The sequence below is a fragment of the Carassius gibelio genome, chromosome B25 (genome assembly GCF_023724105.1).
Source record: "Carassius gibelio isolate Cgi1373 ecotype wild population from Czech Republic chromosome B25, carGib1.2-hapl.c, whole genome shotgun sequence".
Classification (NCBI taxonomy): domain Eukaryota; kingdom Metazoa; phylum Chordata; class Actinopteri; order Cypriniformes; family Cyprinidae; genus Carassius; species Carassius gibelio.
The window spans coordinates 15,200,427-15,228,029 of record NC_068420.1 but is presented as its reverse complement, the minus strand read 5'-3'; the positions used below and the strand labels follow the sequence as shown (position 1 = coordinate 15,228,029).

Sequence of the window (27,603 nt, the reverse complement as noted above, 5' to 3'; positions counted from 1 at the left end):
ATTGCAGTGGTCCAGATTTTCAAAACAGTCTTTTGTCTGTGTGAAATATATCACTTTACACACATGGCGTATGATGCGACGCACATGTGCCAGCCACATTGCACCATCTTGACCCTCTATTTAACACAGGCCTTGTTCAGTGTTGCAAATGACTAGACAGAAGACACAAATGCCACCTGTTTTGTGGTCTCTGTTGACATGTCCCTGCATCACTTACAGTAAATATTTGCATGAGCGCACTAATGCCAAGAACAAGGTGTACTTCCTGCAGACAGACGTATCGGAGCGCATTATTCCACTCAACAGGCGTTTCTCTGTTCTCACTTCTTATTGGAATCCTGCTGAGCAACAAGTGCAGCCATTGGCTGTGAAGTAAAGGGTTCGGGTGATTTTGTGATGCAAAGTCTGCCTAGAATTGTGCTCTGCGTGCCAAAGCTTTTGATATTCAGAGCCAGGGACTGCAGTGCGCTCAGGGCTGCCAAATACTGTGTGTCACGGATATCTTTAAGGAGTACAGTCTCAAGAGTCTGTAATGAAGTTACTGAGCATAGAAATGAGCAAGTCTTTATAGTTTGATGGATTTTGCAGCCTGATGAAAACGATTATTTGACATACTTTAAAACTTTTTCAACTTATATAAAACAGTGGAAATCCAGTTGGTCATCCTGTCCATGAGGATAATATAATAATAATTAAAATAAAATAATTTATTAAAAATTATGTAAATAATTTAAATCAATTGATTTATAGGGGAAAATCTTTTTTTAGATTTAGATTGTAAATACATTAGTATTGTAAATACTAAACTAATTTAATATTTTTTTAAATAACATGCATGTGTGTCTGCGTATCACTAAAATATTTAAATAATAAGATCATCATATGCTTATTTTAATGAGTAAATATTTATATAATTAAAATAAAAATAGTAATTAAATACAATAATTTATTCAAAATAATATATGAACAATAACCTCTGGGAAAACTGATATACTAAATCAAAGGTTTTATAGATTTAAAAAAATGTCATTTATATTTTAAATAATCAATGATAAACAAATAGCATATTATTAAGTAATAAATTAAATTATTTCAAATAAATTTAATGGAATATGAAATTATTTGAAAGATGTTTTTCAAAATATGTATAATAAAAAAAAGTTTTATTTTTATTTATTTAACTTTTTAAATAGCTGTTCACACCTATGCTTACACTTGAATGTATTAGTATGAATCAAATATTTAATTAATATATGATATTTATATTAATATTAACATGTGTATTATGCTAAATTTAAACCGGGGAATTATATTTGTTAAAGAAACAAACAAACACAGTCAGAGCATTGCTTCTTATTTATGAATTTATTCTCAAATGTAAACTTCACTATTTCATGCATACAAGTTAAGACAACATACATTATTTGACAAATTCTTGTTAATTCTCATATTTGCATAGGACATCCTCACAATATTGTCTAACATGTAAAAAATAAAAGGTCATAAAAAGGTACAGCAGAGCAACCATAGACCAGCGACAATAATATAATCTGAATAATTCAAGGAACTGTACAACTGTAATACTTCACTGTAGTGATTTGGTTTATTGCAAATAAAATTTGAAACAAAACAAAAGAAAAAACAGTTTCATTATGCGGCAGTTGTTTTGAATGAGGTTATGGAGAATAGAACTGGCCATTGCTAGAGAAGAGCTATTGTACAAGGTACAGAGATGCTGGGAAATAGAAACCCAGCGTCATGTAGTCACTGGAGCAGGCATCACACGGTGTCGTTAAAATAGATTGTTAAAATACAGACGGATACGTACAATAGGAAGGCAAGTCGAGTTCACGCGGCGAACGTCTACAGGACAGCATGAGGCGACTAGTGCCTCACTACGATTCAATATACAACACTTATCGAAATCTCTACGATAGGAGAGCGTTTGCACATGATGTGCTTGACTGGTATGTATAAGGGACGAATCAGAAATCACTTTGTTCCTATATCAGGAACATCGACCACCCAAATGGACCAAATGGAAACGTTGCAATGGACGAGGATGCGTTCAGTCTTTCAAATGGCTCTTTCACAGTGTCTGAGCTTCAGAGCAAGATTATGGAGTTTTATCGTATACGAAATGTCGGTGTATTCATTTGAAATGAATTTTGGCGAATGGTAGGGGGTCGTCTGCGTGATTCTCTTCAAATGAGGGGCACTAAGTCACGACGCCTTGGGATCCGAGAAAAATGGGCGCCCTGCGTTTTTTACAGTTGTGAGGTTGTTCAAACCCAACCACACGGTTTGGCAGACGACCAGACTAACAGAAATGACCACAGCCCTCAAAAGCCGTTAGTGTCTCTTGAGTTGAGCAAGACACAAAACATAAACAACAGTCGAAACTAAGCCACGGCTAAGATTTAAATCAACTTCCACCATTTCAAATAAGAGGCTACCGTTACGCAGACCTCAACTAAATAATGTTTGTTAGCACTTGACATCGTAAATATCCAAAGTTGCGCTCACTGTCTAGCAACTCAAGAAGCATTTTGCTTCGTTTACCTGGATAGACAATTGCTGCATGGCATTTACACTTTCATAGGTTCTTTGGAGAAACATCTAACTGCAAAAACACAGTGTAATTTTCACCAGTAAGTGATCTTCACACTGAAACTTCCAACTTTAACTGGTGGGACTACAAAGGCAATGTTTTGTATGCGTACATATTCACAGATATGCATTTTTTGGACTATATTAAATCAAGAAATCCTTTAGAATGTGTGAATGAAGGTCAAACAAGTCAAACATTGTCCATTTTGCATATCCATGTTGATAACTGTCCGCCTACTTTGAGTGTTTCCATTAAAAATGAGTTTTGGGTGCAATACATATATTTTTAAATGCCCCTCAGTACTTTCTCTTCATTAAAACACTATTCTGAACCCATCAAACGATTGAATTCCAACTACGCGACATAAACATTCATTAATCCGATCCTGAAACCTTTGGTAACATCTATTAAACAAGAACCCAACTCTTCTAATGCAGTCACCCAATGCCAAAAGTGAGAAAGTCGTGGCACTGCAGCACCCTTGGCCACATAATCCTATTAAAACATCATCCTCCATCAGCACTGAGGAGAACAGTTATTCAAACTGACCTTATTTTGCATGGGAAGACAATATTGGAACTGATAACTGCACATTTGTATGGAAGCCATCATGTCTTTTTTCTATTCTGTTGAGCGTATCAGAACGTGGCATGGCTGTTTCTTTAGGTAAGAAGAGTTTGGAGAAGTTTACAGGATGCTGGAAGGACAGCAAAGTGGGGGGAGTTAATAAGTACCAAACTGAACTAGTAACAAAAGTCATGTAATACATATATCACAGTCAAAAAGAGTAATAAGAGCAAAATAAATACAAAGAAAAGAAGCTTTGATGCATTGGTTGGATATAAGCAGCATATTTATAGCAAATGTAATTGCAATCCTTTGGAATGGTAGAGCTTTCATGTAGGATGGTGAACAGGTTAATATCCGAGCTTTCACTTTTACTTATATGTGCATTTGTTCTGTACAACGATGACAAATTGAGAAAAACAACTAAAAGAAACAAAAAGTACATCAAGATCACACCAAAGGGGGGAAATTAAGAAATACTTGCGCATCTAATACATCATTCACCCCGCTACATACACATAAAAACGTACATCACTCATAGAAAACTGTACAAGGTAATATTTATCTTGACTATCACTGTATATGATGAATTCAATCACCTTTCCAATGCCTTTGGCACTCGTTATTGAACTAACATGCAGTTTGTTGAATGTAGGATTGAAGGACTCAATAAAATGCTATCATTAGTCGGATTTTGTGAACCAATCGATTTGTATAAATCGTTTCTTGTTGAGTCGGGTGTGTGGGTTTACTGGTAGAATGAATTTCACGCAAGATGATTCGCTTTCAATACGACGCTCTGTGGCTCGTAAGAACATGATAATTCATAAAAACTATTGTATTTAAATTCACAATTCACTCCGATATGAAATCCGACAATTTCCCCTACCCCATCCAATAAAAAAAAAAAAAGACAAAAAATCATAACCTTCGATTTTAGTAGAGGTATGAGTTTGAAAAGATACATGATAGAAAAATGAAACACATAGATGAAATTCTAATAATGTTAAATAACAAAACAGTAAAACATGAATGTGGCTATCTACTCACAATGCTGTGGTCTCTATTGTAATGCAATATATCAGACTTGATCGTGTGTATCGCATTCAGTCTCATGCAATGTTTTAGAGAAGTTAGGATTATTTCCCATTTTTCTCACTTTAAACCACCTTTTACCCTCCACGTTTTCAAATGTGGTGGTTATACACCTATATCCCGCTATTGACTAAAATCTTTCTTTCAGTGTCCAATGTCACTAGCATCGTTGCAGCAGACAGAAAAGCAAGCTTTATGAAACACTAACAACAAACTTATTAATGAAATATCAATAATAATAATAATAACACAAGGATCTGAACACAAAGAAAATAATCAGAAAACAAAAATACAACACAATGCAGAAATATTGAACAAAATAAAGAAAAATGAGTACATCCATGGGTTTTAAGCCGAGAAACGTAGCAGGTACAGTTTGACTTGTCATGACCTAGACATGTTTCCACCGGTGTTCAATGGTCTTGCTTCGCATTCAAGTAGTATCGGTACAGTGAAAAATACAGAAACACAAGCACGCATGTATTTGCTTTTACATATAATTCACAATAACCTGGGCTGTGGGTAAATTTGCATTGAGAAAATATATTTTCAGTTAATATTATAAGGGGGGAAAAAATATTACTCCATGTAACCAGTACCCAAATGATCGCTCGTGTTGCCTGCAGGTTTCGGGTTTTCAAGGTTCACTGAACATGTTCTGCCAGGTTTGAGAAGTACTAATACTAAAGAAGTACTAGTACTAAAGAAGAAGGTTGGTTCAGACTGACCTTATTGTGCCCCGAAATGCCCCCTACTGACCAGCAGTTGGGAGTATTTGGAAGATACAAAGGCAATCGAACAGCAACTTAGAAAATGTCTACTAATTAATGTCTTGCACACAGGGAACATACATGGCCAGCTTGCTTTGGTAGTAAAGCTGACGTGCGAAATTCTGGAGGAGAAATCGACTAAAGTTGACGATGTCGCATTTGAAATGTCTTTTTTGTAGGGCCAGGGGAGGGTGCAATCGCAGCTAGACAGCTTTACGTGTAGGTTTATTGCAGAAATAATGCCTCCGTGGCACTGTTTATTTTGATTAGGGCTGTTTTCCTTAGCTGAAAGCCATGATTATGTGATTTGAGGACTATGAGAGAGGCCCCTAGGAGGGGGATGGGGGCTGTTAGGAAGTATAAAAGGGGGACAAGGCCTGGCATTCACAGGCCTCCCCACCTGCTCCTCAAGCCCCGGAGCACTCGTCCAGCTGGGTGACTCGGATGCTGGTATCCCCACACTGGGCATGGAGGGTGGGCAAGGAAAACGTGCAAGATAATATGAGACGAGACAAGATGGCTGGTGTTGAATAACGAGTTTATGAATATAAGTGAAGAACGGTCACAGAAAGTTTGGAAAATTAACATATTAAAGTGTTACTTTAGGAACATTACGCATATGGGAAAGTGAGACAGTGGATCAGGCAGTGCCACAGTAGTTTTGATAGCGGCGCCTCAGTTCCTGGAGGGACATTTATGCCTTTTGCCTGAGCGAGTAAGGCCCGGGTGCCGGTTTCTCACGGGAACCCTTTATCCTTGCAGGCTGAAGCGACAACGGACGGTAAATTCATTGTTTACTTGATATGTATGATTATGTACAAATCGAGTAGTAATGCCGAAAGCCCCCTTTTTAATGAGTCAAGTTTGAAAGCAGCTGTTCATTGAGGTAATGAGTGGTCACACTGACAAATCAGTGGTCCGCAACAGTAAAACAAAAAAGGATGTGCGAGTGTTTCCCTGTGCTTGTGGAAAAAGTATTCATTTAAAGAAAAAGTGACTAATCTTGTCAGAGTAGTCGACAGTGCCAAACTGGGGGGAAAAATACTGATAACATCTCATTTTAAAAATTCCCAACTTGCTCACCTCTGATTTGATACCTCATCATGCCTACTGTCTGTGAGCCGTTATGATTTGGGCTTCAACTTCCTCTATTACAACCCCCCTAGCCGGCTGCTTGGATGTTATCCAATCAGACAAGGCCATTTTCCATCTTTAAGCTCCTGCAGTGCATTGTGGGATGCTGTTGGCGGGTGAGAGGGGAGTATTGCAGAGGGGAGGGAGGTTTCCGTGTGTGAGAGAGAGGGAGCTGACTGGATGTTTCTTCTGCTGGAGTGCTCAGCTCCTGATAAAGCTTCAGTCTTTATCTGTCTCACTATGGGCCAACCCTCTCTTTCCTGCCTCCTGTAGATAGTGCTCTTTGTTCTCATGGAGGCCTGTTGCTCTCCTCACCACAAAGTGAAACAACACTGATGATACGAACTCTGACAATCTTGTTCACAATGAGTTGTAAAATCCATGTCCTAACTAGTGGTCAACCGATAAATCGGCAGGGTTGGTTAATCTGCCAATATCTGGCCATTTCACAAATAACTGTATCGGGTGATAACAGTGTTTGACGGACCAATATATCAGCAAGGCCCATTAATTGGTCATTTTGATTCTCGGGGTTGGGAGATAACAGTATTTTAATAACCGATATTTGGTTCAGGGCTACGCTTCCAAAAAGCATCATAAGCACAGATGTACTTACTGTACATCTGTGCTTATGATGTGTAATCTGTGTATTTTACATAATAAAATGTACAAATTTTATTATGTAAAAATTTGCATTACATCAGTTGCATATCGGTCTCATATCGGTCAACCACTAGTCTTAACCAGGTGCAATGACAAAGTGATAAATGACAATTTGTAAACCACATGGTTTTGATTTTTGTTTGTTTCGTTGGGTAACTCAAATTCCAGCTTCACATAGCTGTATATTAAGTTTCAAATATGGCGGCAATATTGTCACTTTACTATATGATTCATGGTGCCTGGTTATGACATGGTGTGTAGATCTGATATCTCTTTCTTTTAAACTTTGCTTTGGCCCTCCATCTATCCCTCTCTTATGCCCACTCCTTCTTGTCAGATAGAGTGAGCGAGACGGAGTGCGTGAAGCTCCGCTGTAATGGCACTTGTCTCCCTGGCTAGTGTGCTATGAATAGCCCTGTGTAGGATGATGCAGTTTCCTAAATGGAAGACCTCTGCAGATGGAGCTCTGTGGAGAGCAGAGGGCCAGGACTTCTGCTGTTACCTGAGAGAATGCCAACATTCCTCCCTCCCTCCTTCCTCTGGGTAGAATAAAAAAACACTGTTCTCTTGTTCACACCTTGGTCTTTGGCGGATTCTGCTCATGTGCTTTTTGTCTTTATTTGAGTCTGAAGTAGGCGTAGTCCTTTTGAATGTGTTGTACTGTAGTGAAAAACCCTGAAGTTGATGAATGTGCTGTTTTTATTGAGGAAACAGCTGCTTTGAAACTTCAGCCTCCATATTTTCAAGGGGAGCTTAGTTTAGTCCACCGAGAGAAGTGGTGCTGTCTGTTCTCCTCATTGGGTGGCTCAGCATGTAAAAGTGGACTGATAATGACATTCAAGCTATATTGAGAGGATTCCCTTTGAAACATGAAGCCAGGCCAACAGAGCTCTGTGTGACTACAGGGTTAGCGGGAGATAGCGATATTGAAAATAGTCATTTCCAGTCTCAAGATAGAATTGCCCCCTTCAAGCCTTCGTATCTGCTGAGTGGTTCTGCCACTCGTTAAAAGACTGATTACAAAAAATAATAATAATAACAATAAAGAGAATGAATGACTGTTAAAACCCAGAATTTGCTTCCCCTGATGTGAAAACCAACCAACTCAAAAAAATAAAAATAAAGAGTGCAAAGTTTCCTTTTGTCCATGTGTAAGGCTGTTTCTTAACGTATGTTTCTCTTCATCGTGTTCATTCTTTCAAGCTAATGAGGCCATCCCTGAGCATGGCGCAAAATTCAACCTCTGTTGAATTTCGGAGTAAAGTGATGCTTGTATTGTGCAGTCAATGTGAGTATTAAAGAGGAAAAAAACTGTTCTGAATCCTGAGGTGTATGTGTGCCCCCTCCCTCACCCGTTTTAAATAAAAAGAAACATCTTTACTTGTCAAACCTTTCAACTTTTTAGTTCATTTGAACAGAGCGGTTGTATATGAAAGCAACTAAAACCCATAATGGAAAGAGGCTGTGGCCAGAAGCTATAAAAATACAGACATATGGTACATCATGTTAATATTGCCATGGGGAAAAGGCATTTTCTTTTTTGTTTTTTTGTTTTTCTCTTACAGGGGTTGCACAAGAAAATTGCACTACAAGAAGCAGTCATGTACAATACAGTACACCACAGCAAGCGACGGGGTTTAGCATGGTGCTTATTACGCTGCTAAATTTTTGAGGGGGATAAAAATGATGGATAGAGAAGAATTTAAAAAATGAGCCTGGACACCCAGACACCGTGGGAAGAAAGTGCGGCCAGGTTAAGGCGAGTTGGCTGGGCTGAGGGTGGGGCTAAGGGTGGGGCTTGAGGCGTCAGATCGACTGTAATCGCTGAGGGAGCTGGGCCGCATGCTGCTCGAGACGGTGGCATTGCCACCGCCGTGCTGCCTCTTCAGCATGGCCGGCTGGAAGTCGGAGTGACGGCGTGCGTGTTTCATCAGGTGGTCGCTCCGCATGAATCGCTTGTCACACAGGGGGCAGCCAAACTTCTTCTCTCCCGTGTGGGTGCGATAGTGCCGTGCCAGCTCATCAGAGCGAGCGAACTTCTTACTGCAGTCAGGCCAGGTGCAGGGAAAGGGGCGTTCTCCTGTGACAAACACATAGAGAAAGCAGAACACACAGCTGTCAGTGTTTACTACACACATTCATGATCACTCAAGACATATGTAACGTTTTCAAAACAGACTGTCAAGCTATACAAGCTTGACACTCTTTCACAGATTATAGGCGTACATGCCATCTAAAAATAAGAAGTTTCAGCTGTGGAATACTTCAGAGTATTAGACGGTTGAAACTTTTCTTTGAAACCATTTTTGAAAGCGTAAACTTGCTCCAAAAAACAAGGTGTTAAGGAGGCCACATCATAAACACCACCACGCGTCGCTTACAGCCATAAATAAGGGTGGTGGTGCCAACTGATTTGAACCAAATCCAGCCCTTATGTGGACAATGAACTCTTTCAGCACAGAAAGTCCTACTGCTGCCTTTTTTATTCTACATGGCCCCCATTAAGCCCGTGCCGACATGCCTCATTGGCATAATATACTCTTTTAAACTGATCTAGAAGCAGTTTGGTGGTTTCTCTTGGTATGCTTATGTTCAGCGTTCACAGAAGAAAAGGTGAACCTAAAACAGTGCACAAAAGCCATACAGGCCCCATACAATCGAAGTTCACACACTAGAGCAGCTAAACCGCCATAGAATCTAGATTAGTTCACACTAAAAACAACAGTGAATGACCCAGACCATTCAGATCCAGGTCACGCAAGGGTTTCCCTTCCACGGATGGCTTTTAAATCCCCAAATGAGCAGTCTTTACCCACACATGAAATACCTGATTTGGCACAACTATTTAGAAGCAGCTCATGAGAGCATGCTAATCCTCTCCTATAGAAGTAAGAGTCTGCAAAAAAGTTTTTTTTTTTTTTCACAATGGCTGAGCCGAAGTGAAAAGCCATTAAACCAAGAGTGCACTGTGTTAAAAATGAACCATATGTTCCAGCCCAATAAGCATTGCATCATGCTAATTGGAGAATCATGAGAGTACTAGTGGGACATGTATCACTTTGGCCGCTCCAAAGAGGCTTATGGGATTTACTGATTCATTATTGAGATAACTAATGGACACAAACACAAACTCACTGGTTATTTGGACCTGGCACACACCTCGAAACGACCTTGCAAAATATTTTTTTCTCCCTGACCATTACAACCACATGTTGCAGAGTCAGACAGCCAGTTTAATTAGGAAGCTTAATGGTCTTTACTATGGTACCCTGCCCCAGCTTGTACTCAAATGTGAACTAGCAGTGAGCCAAAAGCATGGGAAGTTATACCCTATCCCTTCCCCTTAAATAAAATGCAATAAAAATGGGCTTATAGACACAAATCTACCCAAAGCCAGAGAAGACCATATATCTCGGTGTGGTTTCCTCACAGTCGAGCAAATTGCAGTACCAACGCCCTCTTTCTTTGTGCACACATCAGATACATGTATTTTAGCTCCATTTCCTTGGTTGTCTTTCTCTACAAATGTGAGATTTGCTTTACTCATTTTACCAGCTTTTTAACAGCAGTTTTCCCTCCCTTAGCAGCGCCACCACAAAGGTCTTAAAACCACCGTTGAATATTGTGAGGGTTCTGTGACTGCACTTTTCATAATTTTGAAAGGCAATGAACAGGAAAGAAAAAAGCCAGACATCTCAGTCATTACTTGGTTAAATTAGACAGAACAGGCAAAGTACACACAGATCCAGACAGCTTTTTGCTGCTGCCTTTGTTTTGCGGTTTCCCCTTAAGGCCCCAATGGAAAACAACTTCAAACGAAACATATATGTGATTCCAAATTTATGTGTGGGATGACAGCTTTGCTGGGGTCCCTTCCCCCCTACTACAAAAGACTGAAAAAGTGAGAGAAACACCAAGCAGAGCAAGTCTAGACTGCCCCCATCTAAATCTATAACCTGTCACTCACTTTCAGACAGACCTGGTCCCACTATTGGAAACAACCACATATGCACCTCACATGTAGACCCTTGCTATGTTATACGTCAACAAATAAAACCTTCACACACAAATGAAAATATAGTCTGTGTGTGAATGAGCTTTGTGTCCACAACAATGTCTATGTAGGTTCAATTGAATCTGTCATATTATATATCCACCCACACAAACCCACGTGACGAAAAGCACAAAAATATTGTTACGCACACACAAAAAGTCATTCCCAAAATACTTCTTAGCGCTCTCATTGGTACAAAATCACGTCATCTGATACTCCAAACATACCGTAAATATATAAAGCTGCAATTTAAATCCACTAACCTTCAAACGTGCCACACCCACAAGAACTAATCTGAGAGGGTCCCTTTAGTTTGACCCTTTTTAAACCTCCTGTATCTAGTCATGATTGGGGCATATAAACATAAATACAAGATCTAACATTAGCATAGTAGGAATGGGGACAGCGCGGTGGATGGTCTGAGATTCTCCCTTCAAGCAATGACAGGAGCCAACCTGTAATTTACAGTCTAATTAATGCAAGAAAGAGTCTGTGGGAACTCAAGGTTGTAAAGTGTGAGTTATGAGTGGTGAGGAGCTTCACAGCAAAGGTAAGAGTTGCGATATTTTGAATATTTCACAGGTTATAACAGAGATGGGTAGGACTAGGCTATGTAAAGGTGTGAATTGGGACATCAATACAATGTGCAGGTGTTAGACCAATTATTCTCAGAGCAAAGCAGTTTCGAAAAAACTACATAAAAACAAAAAAGCCAAAAAAACAAACAAAAAATCTCCAATTCTGCTCTTTGCAGTCAGTTGTTTTATTATCAGTTTTATGCTGTACAATACATTTTAGTATTTATTATTATATTCATTTACATTTTTAGCTTCAGTAATTGAAATTTTAGTGCAGTTTAATATGTGCATTTTTATTGTTTATTTTTTATTTAGATATAGCTTTAAATAGTTTTTATTTCATTTTTAGATTAATCATTTTAGTACTTAACCTGTTACATAAAGCATTACCCTACAGACAAGAACATTTTCAACTACCGTGCTTAAAATTTACTGCTTGCATGGTTTGACCATAACTAAAAGTTCAAGTGAGACATGTTTCCAGGAATATTATTTTAACCAACGAGGGCACTCTTGACGTGGCTCTGAAGTAGGTTTAAGTAAAAAGGTCCAGCTTGTAACAATTTCATAACAGATGGAAGTTGCTGCAGCTCTATCTACCACATCAAAAACCATGCAAAAGGGACACTGCGGACACTTCCTGTTTTTGTCCCTCTGGGAAAACACTAGAGAGGCAATAACCCATGTTGCAACTGTGTCAAACTGTTCATGCAAATAACTGCATGAGTAATCATTTACTCATCCCCTTCCTATAGTCAATATATTTATTCACAGCTTGCCACTTGTACAAAAAGATAGTTTTTTTTTTATGTGGTTTGTGCTGCATGGGCACTGGTGTGTCTTCACACTGATGAGCTACACCCTCTTGGTGTGGTGCAACCAGCCCTGCATGTGCCAAAATCTTTTTCGCCACAGGGGCCAGTAATTAGGAGAGCTTTCGATTCAATCACTGTGTAAACGAACACAGTGACCCAGTTACCGTTTGCATCAGTTACATCACAGTTGCTAGTATGGACATCCCATAGTGAAGGTAGCCGAGCAACAGTGTTTCCCTTCAGAGGTGATACCGTTATGTCACAGACAGCAGCCTTACATAACGGTTCTCTTTTGGGGCCACTGGGTCAGTAAATAAACACTTGCTCATGTCTTCTCTCAAGTACAAAAACACATCACAAATTCACGACTCAATTTCACAGAGGGCCCGAATAAAGACCAACTTCAGATTCCCTTGAATCTTTAGGAAACAGGAGAAAAAGGCCTTTTGAGGTGAACAGTCTATGCCACAGACATCTGATCGGGCCACTATCTGAGCAACACAAGTATAGACTGAATGTCGATCCAAGAGACTTGGTGTCGCTCACCTGTTCCAACAAGAGCTACCAGCATCTCTGTGTGGGTGAGATAAAATTCTTCAGGTTTCTTCGACCGTGAGGCCACTTACACAGGCAGAGACGTAGGTAAGGATGGAGACAGCCAGACACTACGTGAGAAAGGCATTAAGGACCTTCAGTGGGAGGTCTTACAAATCCTTTATAACCACAAGCTCAAAGAAGACTCTCTAGGTTTGCTCAAGAGCCACACACTTGATGCCCTATAACATGTTTTGAATTTAGCATAGTCTGCAAGTCCAACGTCAGCTGCTGTCATTCGAAAAGAAGTTCCGACTGAGAAGACCTTTTAATTAGGTTATTAGGAGAAGACATTGAATTCATCCTCTAGATACTAAACTGACATATCCCTTGCAGACATCACACAATTTCCAAATAAAATGGAGGACAGGAGTTTATAGAAGAAACCCTCTGCTATTTGGTAATTTTGGCTTGGAGTAATGAAGTAACCAGGACAGTGGAAAACTGATCTTAGATTAGTATAAGAAACCTATATTAAGCTGTAAAGATTTAGGTTTTGCAAGGTTTTTGGCAAAGTATCTTACAGACAGTGCGCATGTGCCTTCAGTTATCTTTAGCTGGAGGCGAAGCAAAAACGATACTACAAATACAGATGTAAACTAAACCAAGACATGATGCTTTCAATATAATATGTATTAGATCCCAATGTTGCCCATAGTGATCCCAATTGGGTCAGATGTTCTGAATCAGGGGCACACTGTGTCCTAGCCTCCGGTCTACCACTGATTTGTTATCTCTGGAAAACCACAACAAGCCTGATCTCCAAAATGGCACCACAAATGTAGTTGCAGCACTTACCAGCAGGTTGTAATTTATTCCTGGTGGGTCATGCAGAAGTCTGCCGGCTCAAGCCCTCAATGTTTATGACGAGACTGCTTTGGGCCATTAGAGACCCAGACAGGCCGGTTCTTAATCGCAAAGTTTCCAAGACTGCCTGCGAGAGAGTTCTCAGCTTCTCTCAGCAAACTGGGGAATTTCTGCCAACAACTCAGCTTTTCCCTTTCCACCAGGGATGAGATGCTTGCCGAGATGATCTCATCACTACCCCACAGGAGCAGGGAATTTTGGGAGTGTATGCAATCCCATAAGCAACCGAGTTGGGAGAAGATATAGGTCTCGCCCCCAATCTAACTGAGGTTGCCAAGAAGTGAGTTCACAGAGACTGCAACACACCATGGAGACCAGAAACCACAAAGTCTGGCACAAACATAGCTTGGACTTACGTTAGAGTCATGGGCAATTAAACAAATAGTCAGCATTATCATCATCTACATTAGACACAACTTGTCAAGGTCTAGTGAGCAGATTGCTGACGGAGTTAAAACTTTCGTGGTGGTTTGACCCAGATCACAGCATTTAGAGAGAACTGTAGGAATGGAACAAGAAAGAGAAGTGCACCACACATGTGCATGTGCTAATGGAGGGAGGGGTAGTCGGGTTGAGTAACCACATTGACTCTTTGTGAGTCAGATCAGGCTTTCAGTACTCTGTTCGTGACAGTGACTTTAAGAAATTGAGGATTAATGCTAATGGATGTGGGTGTAAAAAAGACATTATAGCTAGGTCAGGTGCAACGATTAGGACGGGGCCAGACTTGTCCAGAGACTTTTTGAAAAAGGCAACTATTTTTAATTTATCATCGTCTATTGTCTTCAATGAAAAACCTTTCAATTGCACATTCTCCTCCCAGGATTTTAATGCTGTTGAGAAATGTGAACAATAGTACTGGCCTTGTGTCTGAAGGAAGAGCTTTCACCATCAGGCATTTCAATCAAGCCTTCCAAGCCTAGTAGACATAACTCACTCCTCCCTGTCTCTACAGCACATGTGCACACACGGTCTAAGACACATTATATGAGGAAGCAGCCACAACTGCTGCAGATTTATGTCCCCTCCCCTCTATATTTTCCCACCTCACAAAGAGCACATCTCACAGCATTGCCCTACCCATTGTTGTAGCTTTGAAATGGACCTTCCTGTGGGTCCTGACCTAACTGGGCCACTGGGATTGTTTTGCAACACAGCATAATTATTTTAACCCTATTTTCCATTAAGAGTTGTAGCCATAAGCCTGTGAATGGGAACAGGCAAGGACAGGTGGGTGGGGTCACCCACAGCTCTGACATTCATGTACAGACACAAAGCCTGCTAAAAAATTTTTTTTATACTATTATAGGTGTATAAACTAAAGGACATCAACAAAAAGTTCTAATGAAGGCGGATCTTGAACAAGCTTCCTCTACTGCCAACCATGTATAAACTTTCAAACATTAGTCAAAGCTCTTTGAGGCTCCGTTTACATCCATGAGTGATTCAAAACTTAAAGGGATAGTTCATCTCGAATTGTTGATGCAAACCTGTAAGGATTTCTTTCTTCATTCAGAAATGCCTCAGTGCTTTATTTGTCGACACAATGAAAGCCAGTGGGGTCCACTGTTATTTTGGGTAGGGCTGTGCAAAAAATCGAATGCGATTTTCATGCGCATCTCGTCAGTTAAGGAACTCCTGTGATTAGAAGTACATCTCCAGCACGTGCGTTCAGATCAGGGTTGCCATTTTGAAAACAAGTCCTGCCCACTTGCTTGAAAATCGCATTTGATTTTTTGCACAGCCCTAATTTTGGGTGTGACTGACTTTCGTTGACTTAAACGGTTTAAACATACTTTAGACTATCTTTCTTGTTGTTGTTTTCTGCTAAATAAAAAGTAATTCAGGTTTGAAAGGTCATGGTACACGGGTAAGTAGATAATCTAAACTCTAATTAATGGGTGATCTATTCTTTGAACATATATAGTTCCTGAAGGTTTATCTTCAGCATACCAGCATTGACAGTTTGATCCTCTCTATTCGAAACTGCAAAGCCAACCCTTCCCCCATAACTGTCCACTGAATGATCCTTTTCATCCCACAACCACGCCTGGAAGAGCACACATGCCCGGATCCTCCACATACAGATTTATTAGACAGTAAGAGGTCAAACATCTCACTGGCAAGAGCTAATGTCAATATAAAAGCCTGGAAGGAAACCAAGGGTCTTGCAGACAGCAGAAAACAACCTCTCTCCATTTCTTTTTGTTTGCCCCCTCAATCCTCATCACAAAAACCCAAATACACGTACTGCTACTGCAGAGAATCACCAAATCAGATTGCCAGCAGATGCAACTGAGCAAGTGACCTACATCAGTGGAGGGCCTTTGACCACGGATCCCACCCTGTACCCACCCCCACACTTATGCCTCTCTGTACAGTCCATCCCCACCCACAAATTGCAGTGTTAGCGCCCCACACAGAGATTGCGTGAGACCCTAAGCCAGTGGCTCATGCTTCAGGAAGCTGAAAATACAGTTCCACACTAGCTCCAGATCCCCTTCTTCCTGCACAGAGAAATCGACACCCCTACATAGTAAATGTAAGAAAGCAAACTCAAACTATACAACGCTTTAGCAGTTCTGTCACCTCATGCCCTCATGGGTGGGCGTAGAGGACACAGGGCAAAAGGGGGATGGTTAGGCAGGAACAGACTTTCTTTTATAAGACTCTTCCAAAGCTAAATAAAGAATACATAAGTTCAGAAGAGTTTGAAAGGTACCAACTCCGATACCAAATGTGCGTGACTATGGTGAGTCAACTAGTCCAGGTTGTGTTTTGGCTTTTATAGCAGCTAAAACTGTATACTTTTCTTCATATGAAAGTAAAATAAGAGAACTGTATTGCTGTCAGTGAGGGCTGCTTCAGGAGAGATGGATGACTGCAAAAGGGTGGATGAGTGCATGATGAAACACCCAGGGGGCTTCAGCACTTCAGCCTATCATATTTGAGTGTGAGAGAGAGAGAGATGCATCAAAGCATGGTTTCTACCACTCACACAGTAGGCTGACAGTAAAAATCAGAAAATAATAGATAACGGGTTAAATGGTGTGGAGAGTGTACATAACTAAATTTGGTTAAAATTGTTACCCAATTATCTGCATCTTTTAACTTCGGTTTGTACTAATATTCTCTCAAACAAACACAGGTGCACATACAAAACTCATAAAATACCTGCTTGACATCATTCCCAATTAACTAGCTTGTGCATATCCTGAATGGCAAGTGGGTCAGCCAAGCCCATGCATTCTTGGCATCTTACATATATTCTGGTTACAAAGGTAGTAGGCCAGGGGTGTGGAATGGAAAATAGTTTTAGTCAGAAAAAGTAGAATCTCTGCTGTGAAGCCATCACCCTCACACTGAGCCCAGCCCAACTCCATTCCAGCCATGGCACTGTGCCCAGCACAGGGCAGAAGTGCCCAAGTCCCACCCATCCTCTAAAACCTTCCACCTCGACCACGGGCTGGATGACTGCACAGGATGTCATGTCTGTAAATAACCCAGCGCAGAGGAAAGAAAAATGGCTGACGAGTCATTTTAATTTTGCGTGTATTTGCTATAAACCTGGGAGGAGGGTGTTCTAGGAACTTGCTGCTTTAATGCACACTTGAACCAATGGTTGGATCTATTGTTTGAGTGAGAACATTTGACCACGTACACTGTTTTTGTCCATGCACCAAATTCTGTAGCAAGACAATGTCATCTTTACATTGTGCACCCTACTGGGACTCTTGAGGACAATACAAAGGGTCACATAATGAACATAAGTTCACAGGCCATACAAAAAAGCTAACCAACTGTGAAATGTGCCATTATGGTCTTTGTATGCATGTATGGTGCTTCTGGTGATTGAAGCTAATGCATACTAGCCACACACAGATGCAGCATGACATTTACTGATGACCCTAACCATACTGGGTCAATAACCATCCATTTCATAATACTCAAAGTGGACAGTAGGACTACATCATGCTAAGTTAGGATTCAAAACTAAATATTTTAATTTGAAGCATTCTCATTAAAATTAGTTAAGGTTCGTCAGTTTGTAAAAGCCCATCCTGTCTTTGGTGGCACAATATCCTTTTAAGGATCCTTCCCCCAACAAAGCTGCTTTAGCCAATCTTGCTCATCAATTTGTGACAAAATCAGTCCTCCTATTCTCCATAGCATTTCGGTTTGGAGAGAAACCCCGCCTCCTCATATTTGCAGGAGATCAGACAAAGCTGTCTGGTAACCTTAAACCCTCAACCTGCTGTGTCCCCCTTCTCTTTACCAACCCACTCAGCACAATGAGCAATTTGTGTACCGCATTCGCTCTCATCTTCTACCTCCCACCACTCTGCTTGCTCATACTTAACATCTCAATTCGGCGGAGGATTGCAAAAACCTCTAAGGCCTTGGAGGTGATCTCATTTTATCTCCCTTGCACAGCACATCATGCAACAGTGTGATCTGAGGCATGCTATCAATATTCAAGATTCTCTGAAGTACTTAGTGGCTTGATGTGGTAACATGCCCCTCGACTTCCCTGGATATATTCCCATGAGTACAAGGACTAGTGATATAGGTCCTGAGTAGCCCAATGAGGATAATAGGTCTAGGAACTGGCCCCAGATGACATTAGGGAGTTGTACAGGGAGCAGATTAGATTATGGGGCGAGGGAGATTAACCCAGAACACAGGGGCCACATGTACCCATTCTGATCACAAGGGTCCGTCACGGGTTTGCCATTGAAAGCAATTTGTGAACCTAATGAACTTTTTCATTTAGCCTTGACTTTCAAAAAGCACTGGAAGGGAATGCTAACAAACACAAGTCTGATGAATACCATACCTTGAAACTTTAAAGAGGATTATATGGGAAAAGTAGTTAACTAAATGCAGGCTACTTAAGGGAATATACTGGGTTCTGTACAAATTAAGGTTAATCAACAGCATTTGAGGCATAATATTAATTTTCAATAGGAGTGAATGGGGCCAGTTCAGAAACATTAAAATGCTCCCTGTTTCAATAGTATAGCCACAGGACATAAACATAACACAGATGGAAACCTGATTTTAGTGTCTAAAATAAAATGGCTTACTAATATTTTGCATAATTTGCATGCAGTTTGCTGCCATGATGACAACACTTAAATCCGTAAAAGCCCAAAATGACTTGATTTAAACAGATCTGTAGCTCACCACAACTTTTATCAGAAGACAATTAGGTATGTGCTTTTAAATCCTCTAAAACTGACCTGGTTTACTTCCCTCACATAATCTTGATTTTTATTTCCTTTTTTTAAGAAAATGTGGGATGAGTTGAATTTATATTTTGAGGTAATTAACATTATGCAACAAATTGCACTTCACTTGAGTCAAGCAATGCTTTATTGCATTTCATTAAATACTGACATGTGTAGAAATTGAATGCTATAGAGGTATAAGTACTAATACATCAGTTTCACTTTGGGCAAAAAAAATTCAGGTATTGCATGCAAAACACTTTCAGAGGAACTACACTTATGAGAAATTCACATGCACTGAAAGGACACCATGTCTTTTCTGCATAACAAACCGCCAAAATACGTCACAGCCATGGCCTTGGCAGTCTCCTCAAGCCATGTCACTTCCTCTTCCTAACCCAAAACTTGCAGGTTTGTGAAAATCTTTTTTTTTTTTGTTCCCTGATGGCCCCACACCCATTCCATCTGCATGTATGCATACCACAGGTCCCTTTTCTCGTAACAAGTAAACTGCGCCCTAATAAAGTAATGAGAATGTTATAAATTATCATCTGCAAACATATTGTGCACCATTACAGTTAACAACTCATCAAATGCAAACCAAGCATCTCTCTGAATCTGTCCATCTGTGTTTATAAGGATGATTAATGAGCCTTTCCTTATCCAGCCACATGCTACACATGCTAGTTGGAATCTTTTCCTTACTTTCTACCCTCTCCAACTTTCCTGTGTGTCCTCCTTTTTTGCACTGAGACTGTGGATAGCCATAAAACATCCGTCAAATATTATACTTGATGCTCTCATAAGCCTTGAATTAATCTTATCATGACTATAAACTTTAACAAGTGAACTTACATGTGGCCAAGTATGGTGACCCATACTAAGAATTTGCGCTCTGGTTTTGACCCATCCAAGGCCACACATACCGTGAATACACACCCTGAGCGTTATGCAGCAGAGACTCGAACACACGACTTTCGGGTTCCGACTCTCCCACTCTCTATCCATTAGGCCACAACTGCCCCAAAGTGGAGATTTAAGTCCAAGATGTACCCAAAGAACAGAGGCAGTGGCAGTGCAGTCAGGCTACACTGAAAAGGTCCTCTCGAAAGGTCACAAGAAGGTTATTATACCAGACTTATCTCAGTGAGGGACACTCTGTAACCACAGGTTACCACAGAATTGCAGTGTAACAATACATAGTCTTTCTTTAAAAAGAAAACTGAGCTACAAATAGACCCAGAACCTAAAATTGGTGGCTTGGCAAATGAATGTAGTATAAGACCGTTAGAAAGATGGAAAGAGTCATTTCAGTCTGGAAACAAATGCTTTTCAAAGTTAAGTGAGCTAGTAACAAATTCTTGGGAAGGGAAATAACACGACATGACACAGTTATTTATACTAATGCAATATTGTATAGTCTTCAAAAGTACAAAGTTAAAAAGTTACTTTTAGTGCCATTTAAACAACTCCATTTGCTGCAGTGCATTTCAAAGCAGAGCCCTGTGCAACATTTCTGTGCTGTTTGATCGTGACCTGCTTGATCTGCTTCAGTTCTGTCATAAAATGTCTTCGTCTTCCAGCAAGCTTGCACTTGTGATGTTTTGGGCCATCCCCCTTTCACCTGGAACTACTTGTTCAACAGAATAGCACAAGAACACCGCAAAGATCTAGCGAACAAATTAAATAAATAATGATTACACTTTATCCATAAGTTGCCATGGCAGTAAAATGCAAAAAGAAACATATCAAGACCTGTTGCATTTTTCAGAAATTACTAATCGTTTTCACGAAAGCAGTTTGACTAGCGTGACTGCATCTTTGCGCATGAAGGAAAGCCCCAGAGCCCAGCTTTTATCCTACCGCTACAGTATACGACTCCATCGGCGACACTACAGTTTAAGTAGAAAGCTGGACGCAACTCTCTGTGCCCAATTCCTGCTGGATTAAGAATAATGATCCAAAGCAGGGTGCAAACCAGAACCAGCAGGGAATTCAGGGCGTTTGCTGAAGTCAAATGAGGTCCTCAGTACTTTTGGCTACCCAAGTTTGTTTTTATAACTCTGTGTTCCCCCTTCAGTTCAAAAGCAGTGCGTTGCTGGGAGAAAGATCCATCTTCTCTTTGCTCCATTGGTAGAGACTGATGGCAAATCTGCTGAGTGCTTAAGAAAGGCGACCAGAACTGAGCAGGTTGACTGAGCCTGGGCTGCTGAACTCAAATGACCCACATTCTCTGATTACCAAAACAAATGAGATGGAACACTCATTGTTTAACCGAATCATGGTCCAATCGCAGACTGGTGACTACAGTAAAGCCCAATCTAAAGTCTACAATTTAGAGAATAGCCCAACTGAAAGACAGGATGAGAGGGAAGCCTTAAATACACACCATAAACAAATTCACCACAAACGATGAATTGAGCTGTTTATCTGACTTACTTTGACATGTCAACACAAAACTAGACACATAACCAACACCATACACTGGACCGCAACTGAAGCTGGGGTTTTACAGAACAATATGCCTGAATACAGGGTGGTATGTGGTGTGTTCTGACATAAACATGTCATTATATAAACTGTAAGTGACCCAACCTATTATCAAGCGAAGGAAAAACTAAAAGGAACAACTGTTTAGATGACACGCCCACCCTGAGTACATCAAAGCCTCAAAGTTATATATTATATACAAGCCTTTGTACCGAAAATTTAGGCAACCCACACTATATACACACAGTATGTATTATTTTAAAGTCAATGTAAGGGTTTGGGGTAGTCTTGCCTGGTCAGATATGCTATTCATGGTGGAAGCAAATCCAGATTGGCACGGTAGTACATTTTGTATTATTCTGACAGTTTTTTTTTTTTTTTTCTGACTGATGAGATGTGCTATCTTTGTTGTAATTTCAAAGATAACCATTTAAACTGGTAGGTCATCATAAGCAACTATATATCAAATCTTAACCACAAGAGTCATATGTTTGATTAGTTGGGTTTTGGATTAGTTGAGATGACTAGTTTACTTAGATGTGTGTTACATATTGTTTTTATATATTAGGTGGCAGTGCTTTAATTAGAATGCTAACACAAAGCTAAAAATGTTGTACAATAGCTGAACCTTAACCAATCTAATTATACAGTCTATATTAATATCTATTAATGAATGTGCAAAACTAGGCTATAGACATGTATCCTCGCCTAACAAACAGATAACTTTGGTCAGGCAACATGAGCAACAATTAGCCTACACATTCTTACATTTCTATATTTCATAAAGCTGAGATAATGATAAAGAACTGAGTTTATCATTCTAACCATCACACTTTGACACCAGAGGACTTATAGAAACTCTATCTGATATATTTTGCCTGATTAAACATATTGCACTGTGTGAATTCATCATTTATAGTAACCAGGGGTGTGTTTCGGAAAACCCTGACACTATTTACACTTCTGCGGTTTATCTCTGATCTGAGGCCACAACGCCTTCAAGTGTCGAGAACGTTTCGATTTAGAGCAGGTTTCCTGTCAGGAGGACCTTCTATTGTCTGATGTGACACAAACGCGGCATAAATAAATGATAGCGGCGGCAATAGACGTCACGACGCGTTAAAATGCGGTGCAGAAACGTGTAGTTACTTTTCTAAACGTATTTTTCATGCTAGTTTCGAAGACTTGAGGTCTGCGCTGAGGGCGGGTGCGCTGCGCGGTTCAGCGCTCGGCTGGTCGAGTCTGTTGCTGGCCAGATCAGCTGGCAGTCTGTCCGACGGGGGTGTGGCACATCACAACAAAGAGCTTAACAGTCAAACAAGCAACCGCAGAAGTCTCACCAACCCCCATCTTTTATTCATTTTAACCCCTTTTGCATGCATCTAAAGGACTAACGCAAAGAAAACCAAATTATGCGCGAACTCGTTGTTTCTGGACTTTAAAAGCCGTAGTATGCCGTCTGCGCCGCGCGCTATCGCCAGTGACTTTTCGCAAACTACCACCATCGCCTCCTGAAATTATAGCCTACACGACTTTATGGGCGATTACATCATGGGGTGCCTGGCTCTTTTTACGCCAGCAGTGTGTTTAATTTGAATTGCGAGCAGATTTTTCTGAGAAGGTATTGAATGTAGAACAAATGTGTTTATGCATGAGCACGCGCACTATATGTTGTAAATAGTTTTTCTTTCTGTTGGTATCGTTGTTGAATGTTTATTTTATGGTACATTGTTGCAACTATTATTATTTTTTATTAACATTCCTGCCACTTTGTTTCATTTTACAGTTTTATTGTGTGGATTTATGTGCTGGCAACATTGTACGCAGAATAATTGTGCCAATAAAGTTGGAACTTGAAACTGGTTTATTGGACATAAGTGTGTGTGTGTGTTGAGTTGGCTTATATAGGCGAGGCACTGAGGAGAGAAGAACTGTTGCTGTATACCATATAGCTTCCTCATAGTGGGCGTGCCAAATATTTACATTGAATAACAATTTATTTCCTTTAAAACTACTAGAGTAAATGCATGTTTAATAAAGAATATCACTGCAACACAACCGTTGTCCCATCACGTAACAACTGAGCTTGTGCGGAACACAATGTGCCCAAAGTGTGCGAACGCGTAAATTTCGCGCTGTTTACATTGGATCTGCGAAACGGCATTACACTTGGCAGGAATGGAAACTGACCTGTATGTGTCCTTAGGTGGGCTTTGAGATGGGACGATTTGCCATAAACTTTTTCACACCCTGAATAGTGGCATTTGTGCTTTTTCTGTGGGGGTTCTTGTTCAATTCGACCCCTAAATCGTTTGCTTCTTTGTTTAAGAGCAGAGTCGCCGGTGATGGTGGTGGTAGGTGTGGCAGAGTTCCCATCATCTCTGGTTAGGGTTGCTGCTGGTGGCGTGCTCTCCTCTTTTATTTTTGCCTGCTCGGCAAAATTGATGGGGGTCTGTTGATTAAAATCCGCCAGAATTCTCGCCACCACAAAAAGAGACGAGTTGTCTTTCAAAGACTCCTTGGTTTCTTCTCCATTCCTCTGTGCAGCCGCAGTTTCGGGCTTGATCTCTCTATTCCCTTTCGGACCGTGGACAATTGCTTGGCTGGACATTGACACAAGGCACTCTGCTGCGAAGTGATCCATTTCGTTGAAGAGTAGAAGTTGTTTCTTTATGGCATTCAAACCTAATGCCAGTAGACCACTGAACTCAGTAGATCCCTTTGTGTGATGCTGAATAGGCAGCTCTCGTAAGCAAACTCACTTTGCACTATCTTACCGGCTTTTCAGCAACAGTGACATCCTGCATGTAAATCATGCGAGATCGAGCCGTGAGCGCGCCACACCGACTGCTTTCATCATTTAGAGATAAGTTTCTTGTGATGCGAACTCTGAAAACTTGTCTGGATTGAGTATCAAAACTGCCATCGTGGCTGTAGACCTCACACCGTTAAAGTGACAGTATGCTGTGCGCCGATTAGAGCTGATTGTATCCATGCTGGGGGCGTGTCGGCCGGTAGCGTTTGGCAACGTCACCGCGCGGGCGCGCACTCATTGGATGGCGACGTGTCCCGGAGTGCACTACCTTACTTGCCCCCACCAAACTTTTTAGAAAGTATAAAAGAAATTTCCAAATGCATATATGAGACATGCATTGGTAGGTGTGAGAATGGAGCCAATGTTTGAAGTAATATTCATTTATTTCATGTAAAATTGTTAAATATTCCACCTCTCACCCACTCACTCAAAACTTTTTTGTATTGACTCCAATCCTACATTTTTAATATTAATTGCAAATGTACATAATTTCCATAATATTTGCATTTGAAGTTGACCTGAAAATATACAGTTGGTTCCATCCAGGAAGTGACATACATACAGTAATATTTCAAAATAAGTAACACACAGACACAATCCCAGATTGGAAAATATAGTCATATTCCTGCATTTCACAAGCAGAGTGTGGTGATGAAAATTGAGATCGGTGTTTCAAAAGTTACTTATTATCTTTCATGTGGAAGCAGGAGAGGAGGAAAGAAAGGGCTGAAGCCCACCACTCCAGCTCTAACGATGCACTATTCTCCTGTGGGAAAGCATGTACTCTCTTTCAGTCCCATTCACAATAGACTTCTCTGGAAAGTTCCAAGTGTTCATTGAGAGCAAGGCTACATGGCATTCAGAGAGCCATCTGGTTGTATTACTTTACATATTCTTTCACCACTACAAGAACTGGGTGTTCTTGCATTTCATGCAGTGTTTCTGAGGCAAATCCTATCACAGCATAACAACAAGACGGCAGTTCCAGTTTCACAAAACTTAAAACTTGAAAGAAAATGCAACCTAAAAAGAATTATTATTTTGTCTTTTAATATGTATTGATTTGAAACATTTATGATATTTAATATTAATAATATTTCATATTTATACAGTTATCCTAGCTCTTTATATGTAATTCTGTAAATGTGTAGACACACAGTATAAGATACATCTTACATTTTTGAGCATAATTATTCAATGATACATGGCGAGATGCACTGATTTGTCTGATCACACAATACAAATTTTACTTCTGCAAAATGCCTTTTTGCAACCAGTGAGAAAATTTAAATGAAACTCAGCGTCCCACACACCGAACAACCCACGCTACCATTCTCCTATTATAATTTGTGTTCTCAACAATCACCGAAATGTTTCAGAAGTAGGCTGAATCATGTTCTCAATTTCACCACACGAGTGAGATGACTCAGCAATTCTTCTATACTAAGAAAAATCCCATTCTCCTGGGACTCTGCATCATTACTGATGATTGTTGCACATGCCCTCTCTCGAGTTTTGAGATGTAATCCCATTGGATAGGAACAGTTTGTGAGGACAGCCTGACCGCACCAGCAGGTGGTACAGACCAGTCAGGGCCATGCTGTCCTAGGACACAAGGCCCATATACTTGTAGTGCTGTGGACTGATTAGACTGTTTCCTTGTATGGCACATGCCATACATAGTGTGTACTCTCTATTTTTCTGTTTTATATAAACATGACTTGATGAGATCTGAGTCTGCCTTAGTGAATGAATGTAGATTTAAATTTTCTTCTGAGAGAAACAAGGCTAGGTAAATAGAGTCACATATGTTAGACAGACAGACAGACAGACAGATAGATAGATAGATAGATGTTAGGTAGACAGACAAGTTGTCAACTTTTTACCTAGGCAAGCTGATGCCTTTTAAGCAAAGTCATTAAGGGCAGAAACTGATACTTTTCCAGTCATGACTCAAGTGGGTTGTGCATGTGATTCCTTTCCTTTCCTGACTGCACAAACAAAGAAGAACAATAATGTGGCTCCTCTTACTGTCTCTCATAATCACCACTTTACTGCGCGCTTCCCAAAAATGTGTCATCGTGACCTGAAAATCTGACTAGCAAACACACCTCAAAAGACTGAAGGTCACATAATACAGTTCAGTTTGTCTTCTTTCCATGGAAGCTATAAATTAGAAATGACCTGCACTGTCATTATGGCCTGATAACTAGGGCTTGACTGCTGTAAAAAGATCTTGTGTTTGCCATTTCTTTTCTCTCTCTTTCTTTCGATTATGAGTTTTTTTGTATTTTATTTTATAAGTTACTGTAGTCTTCAAATGTCATTTCAGCAGCTCTGGCACATGTGAAACTCAGATGTTGTTTACTACTTGTGGTTTAGCTTAGTTCTTTTGATCTTGCAGTTGGGAAACATAATTTCCCATCATGCATGTAACAACTCTCTTCCTGTTCATCTTCAGACAGTGCCCTCTTATATTGATCTAGGACCAGCTTTGTCCCTGCCCAATTCTGATCGTAACCATCAAAAGAGAAACCGCAGAACTGGTCTCAGATCAGCACCCAAAGACAACTAAAGCAAAACCCTCTGAGAACTTGAGCAGCACACAAAAACAAAAACCTGCAAGAACTTCCCGAATAACATCAGCAGTGCTCTTGCATAACATAGTTGACTGGTCAATCATTTCACATGTTGAAATTTCCGCCCATGTCCTTGGCAAGATTCCTGACCTCAATGACTACCGTGGATCATTCTGTTCTGCTCTGTTGTATCCCAAAACACCCCAGAACAACCATCTCACTTAAAGGTACATGAACTGAGTTTTAACCAGATGCTGGGCTTTTGTCTTGTCTGTTGAAGGAGACTAGAGCACAATGAGAAACGTTAAGCTATCAACCAACAGCGAGTCCAAGGTGTTCTGAATAAACTAATGACGATAAGGTAAATGCAGCATAAATGTCAGAGAGTAAGCCGTAATTTATGACTCATGCAAAGACAAATTAAGGATTTCATGCTTCTGAAAGACAAAAACAAGTCCAAAGTTTATTTAATCAATGTCCAGAGCTTGGATTTGGTCCAGCTACATATTTAAGTTACATGTGCCACAAGTAACTCATATATTAATTTCAATAAAGCAGTGAATCTTTATAACAGTTAAATATAGAAATGTAATAAAGCCAGTTTAATGACCCTATGAAATGAAAATAGTAGGTTTTAGTTTTATGCCTTAGTCCATGTGCCAGTGCAGTCCTACATGTTGCATGAATGGGTATTTAAATGTATAGTCACTGTTTTATAGGGAAACAGGACAAAACACTGA

At 40.2% G+C, this 27,603-nt stretch overlaps 2 protein-coding genes and 1 long non-coding RNA gene across 3 annotated transcripts in view; 1 reads left to right on the top strand and 2 right to left on the bottom strand.

Annotated features, from left to right (window-relative positions):
* Window positions 1-27,603, top strand: part of LOC128013988 (annexin A2) — a 327,457-nt gene that overhangs the window by 281,077 nt on the left and 18,777 nt on the right. The gene's annotated exons all lie outside the window — the stretch shown is intronic.
* On the bottom strand, window positions 1,347-24,444 carry LOC128013992 (Krueppel-like factor 13). The gene is made up of 2 exons (XM_052597213.1): window positions 23,660-24,444; window positions 1,347-8,920 (listed from the first exon to the last, which is right to left on the bottom strand). Exons 1-2 carry the CDS (start codon window positions 24,111-24,113, stop codon window positions 8,595-8,597), a joined length of 780 nt encoding a protein of 259 aa, XP_052453173.1. The 5' UTR covers window positions 24,114-24,444; the 3' UTR covers window positions 1,347-8,594.
* LOC128013997 (uncharacterized) lies at window positions 10,474-23,652 on the bottom strand. Its single transcript, XR_008183474.1, has 2 exons — window positions 20,735-23,652; window positions 10,474-20,649 (listed from the first exon to the last, which is right to left on the bottom strand). It is a non-coding gene; the product is annotated as an uncharacterized LOC128013997 (long non-coding RNA).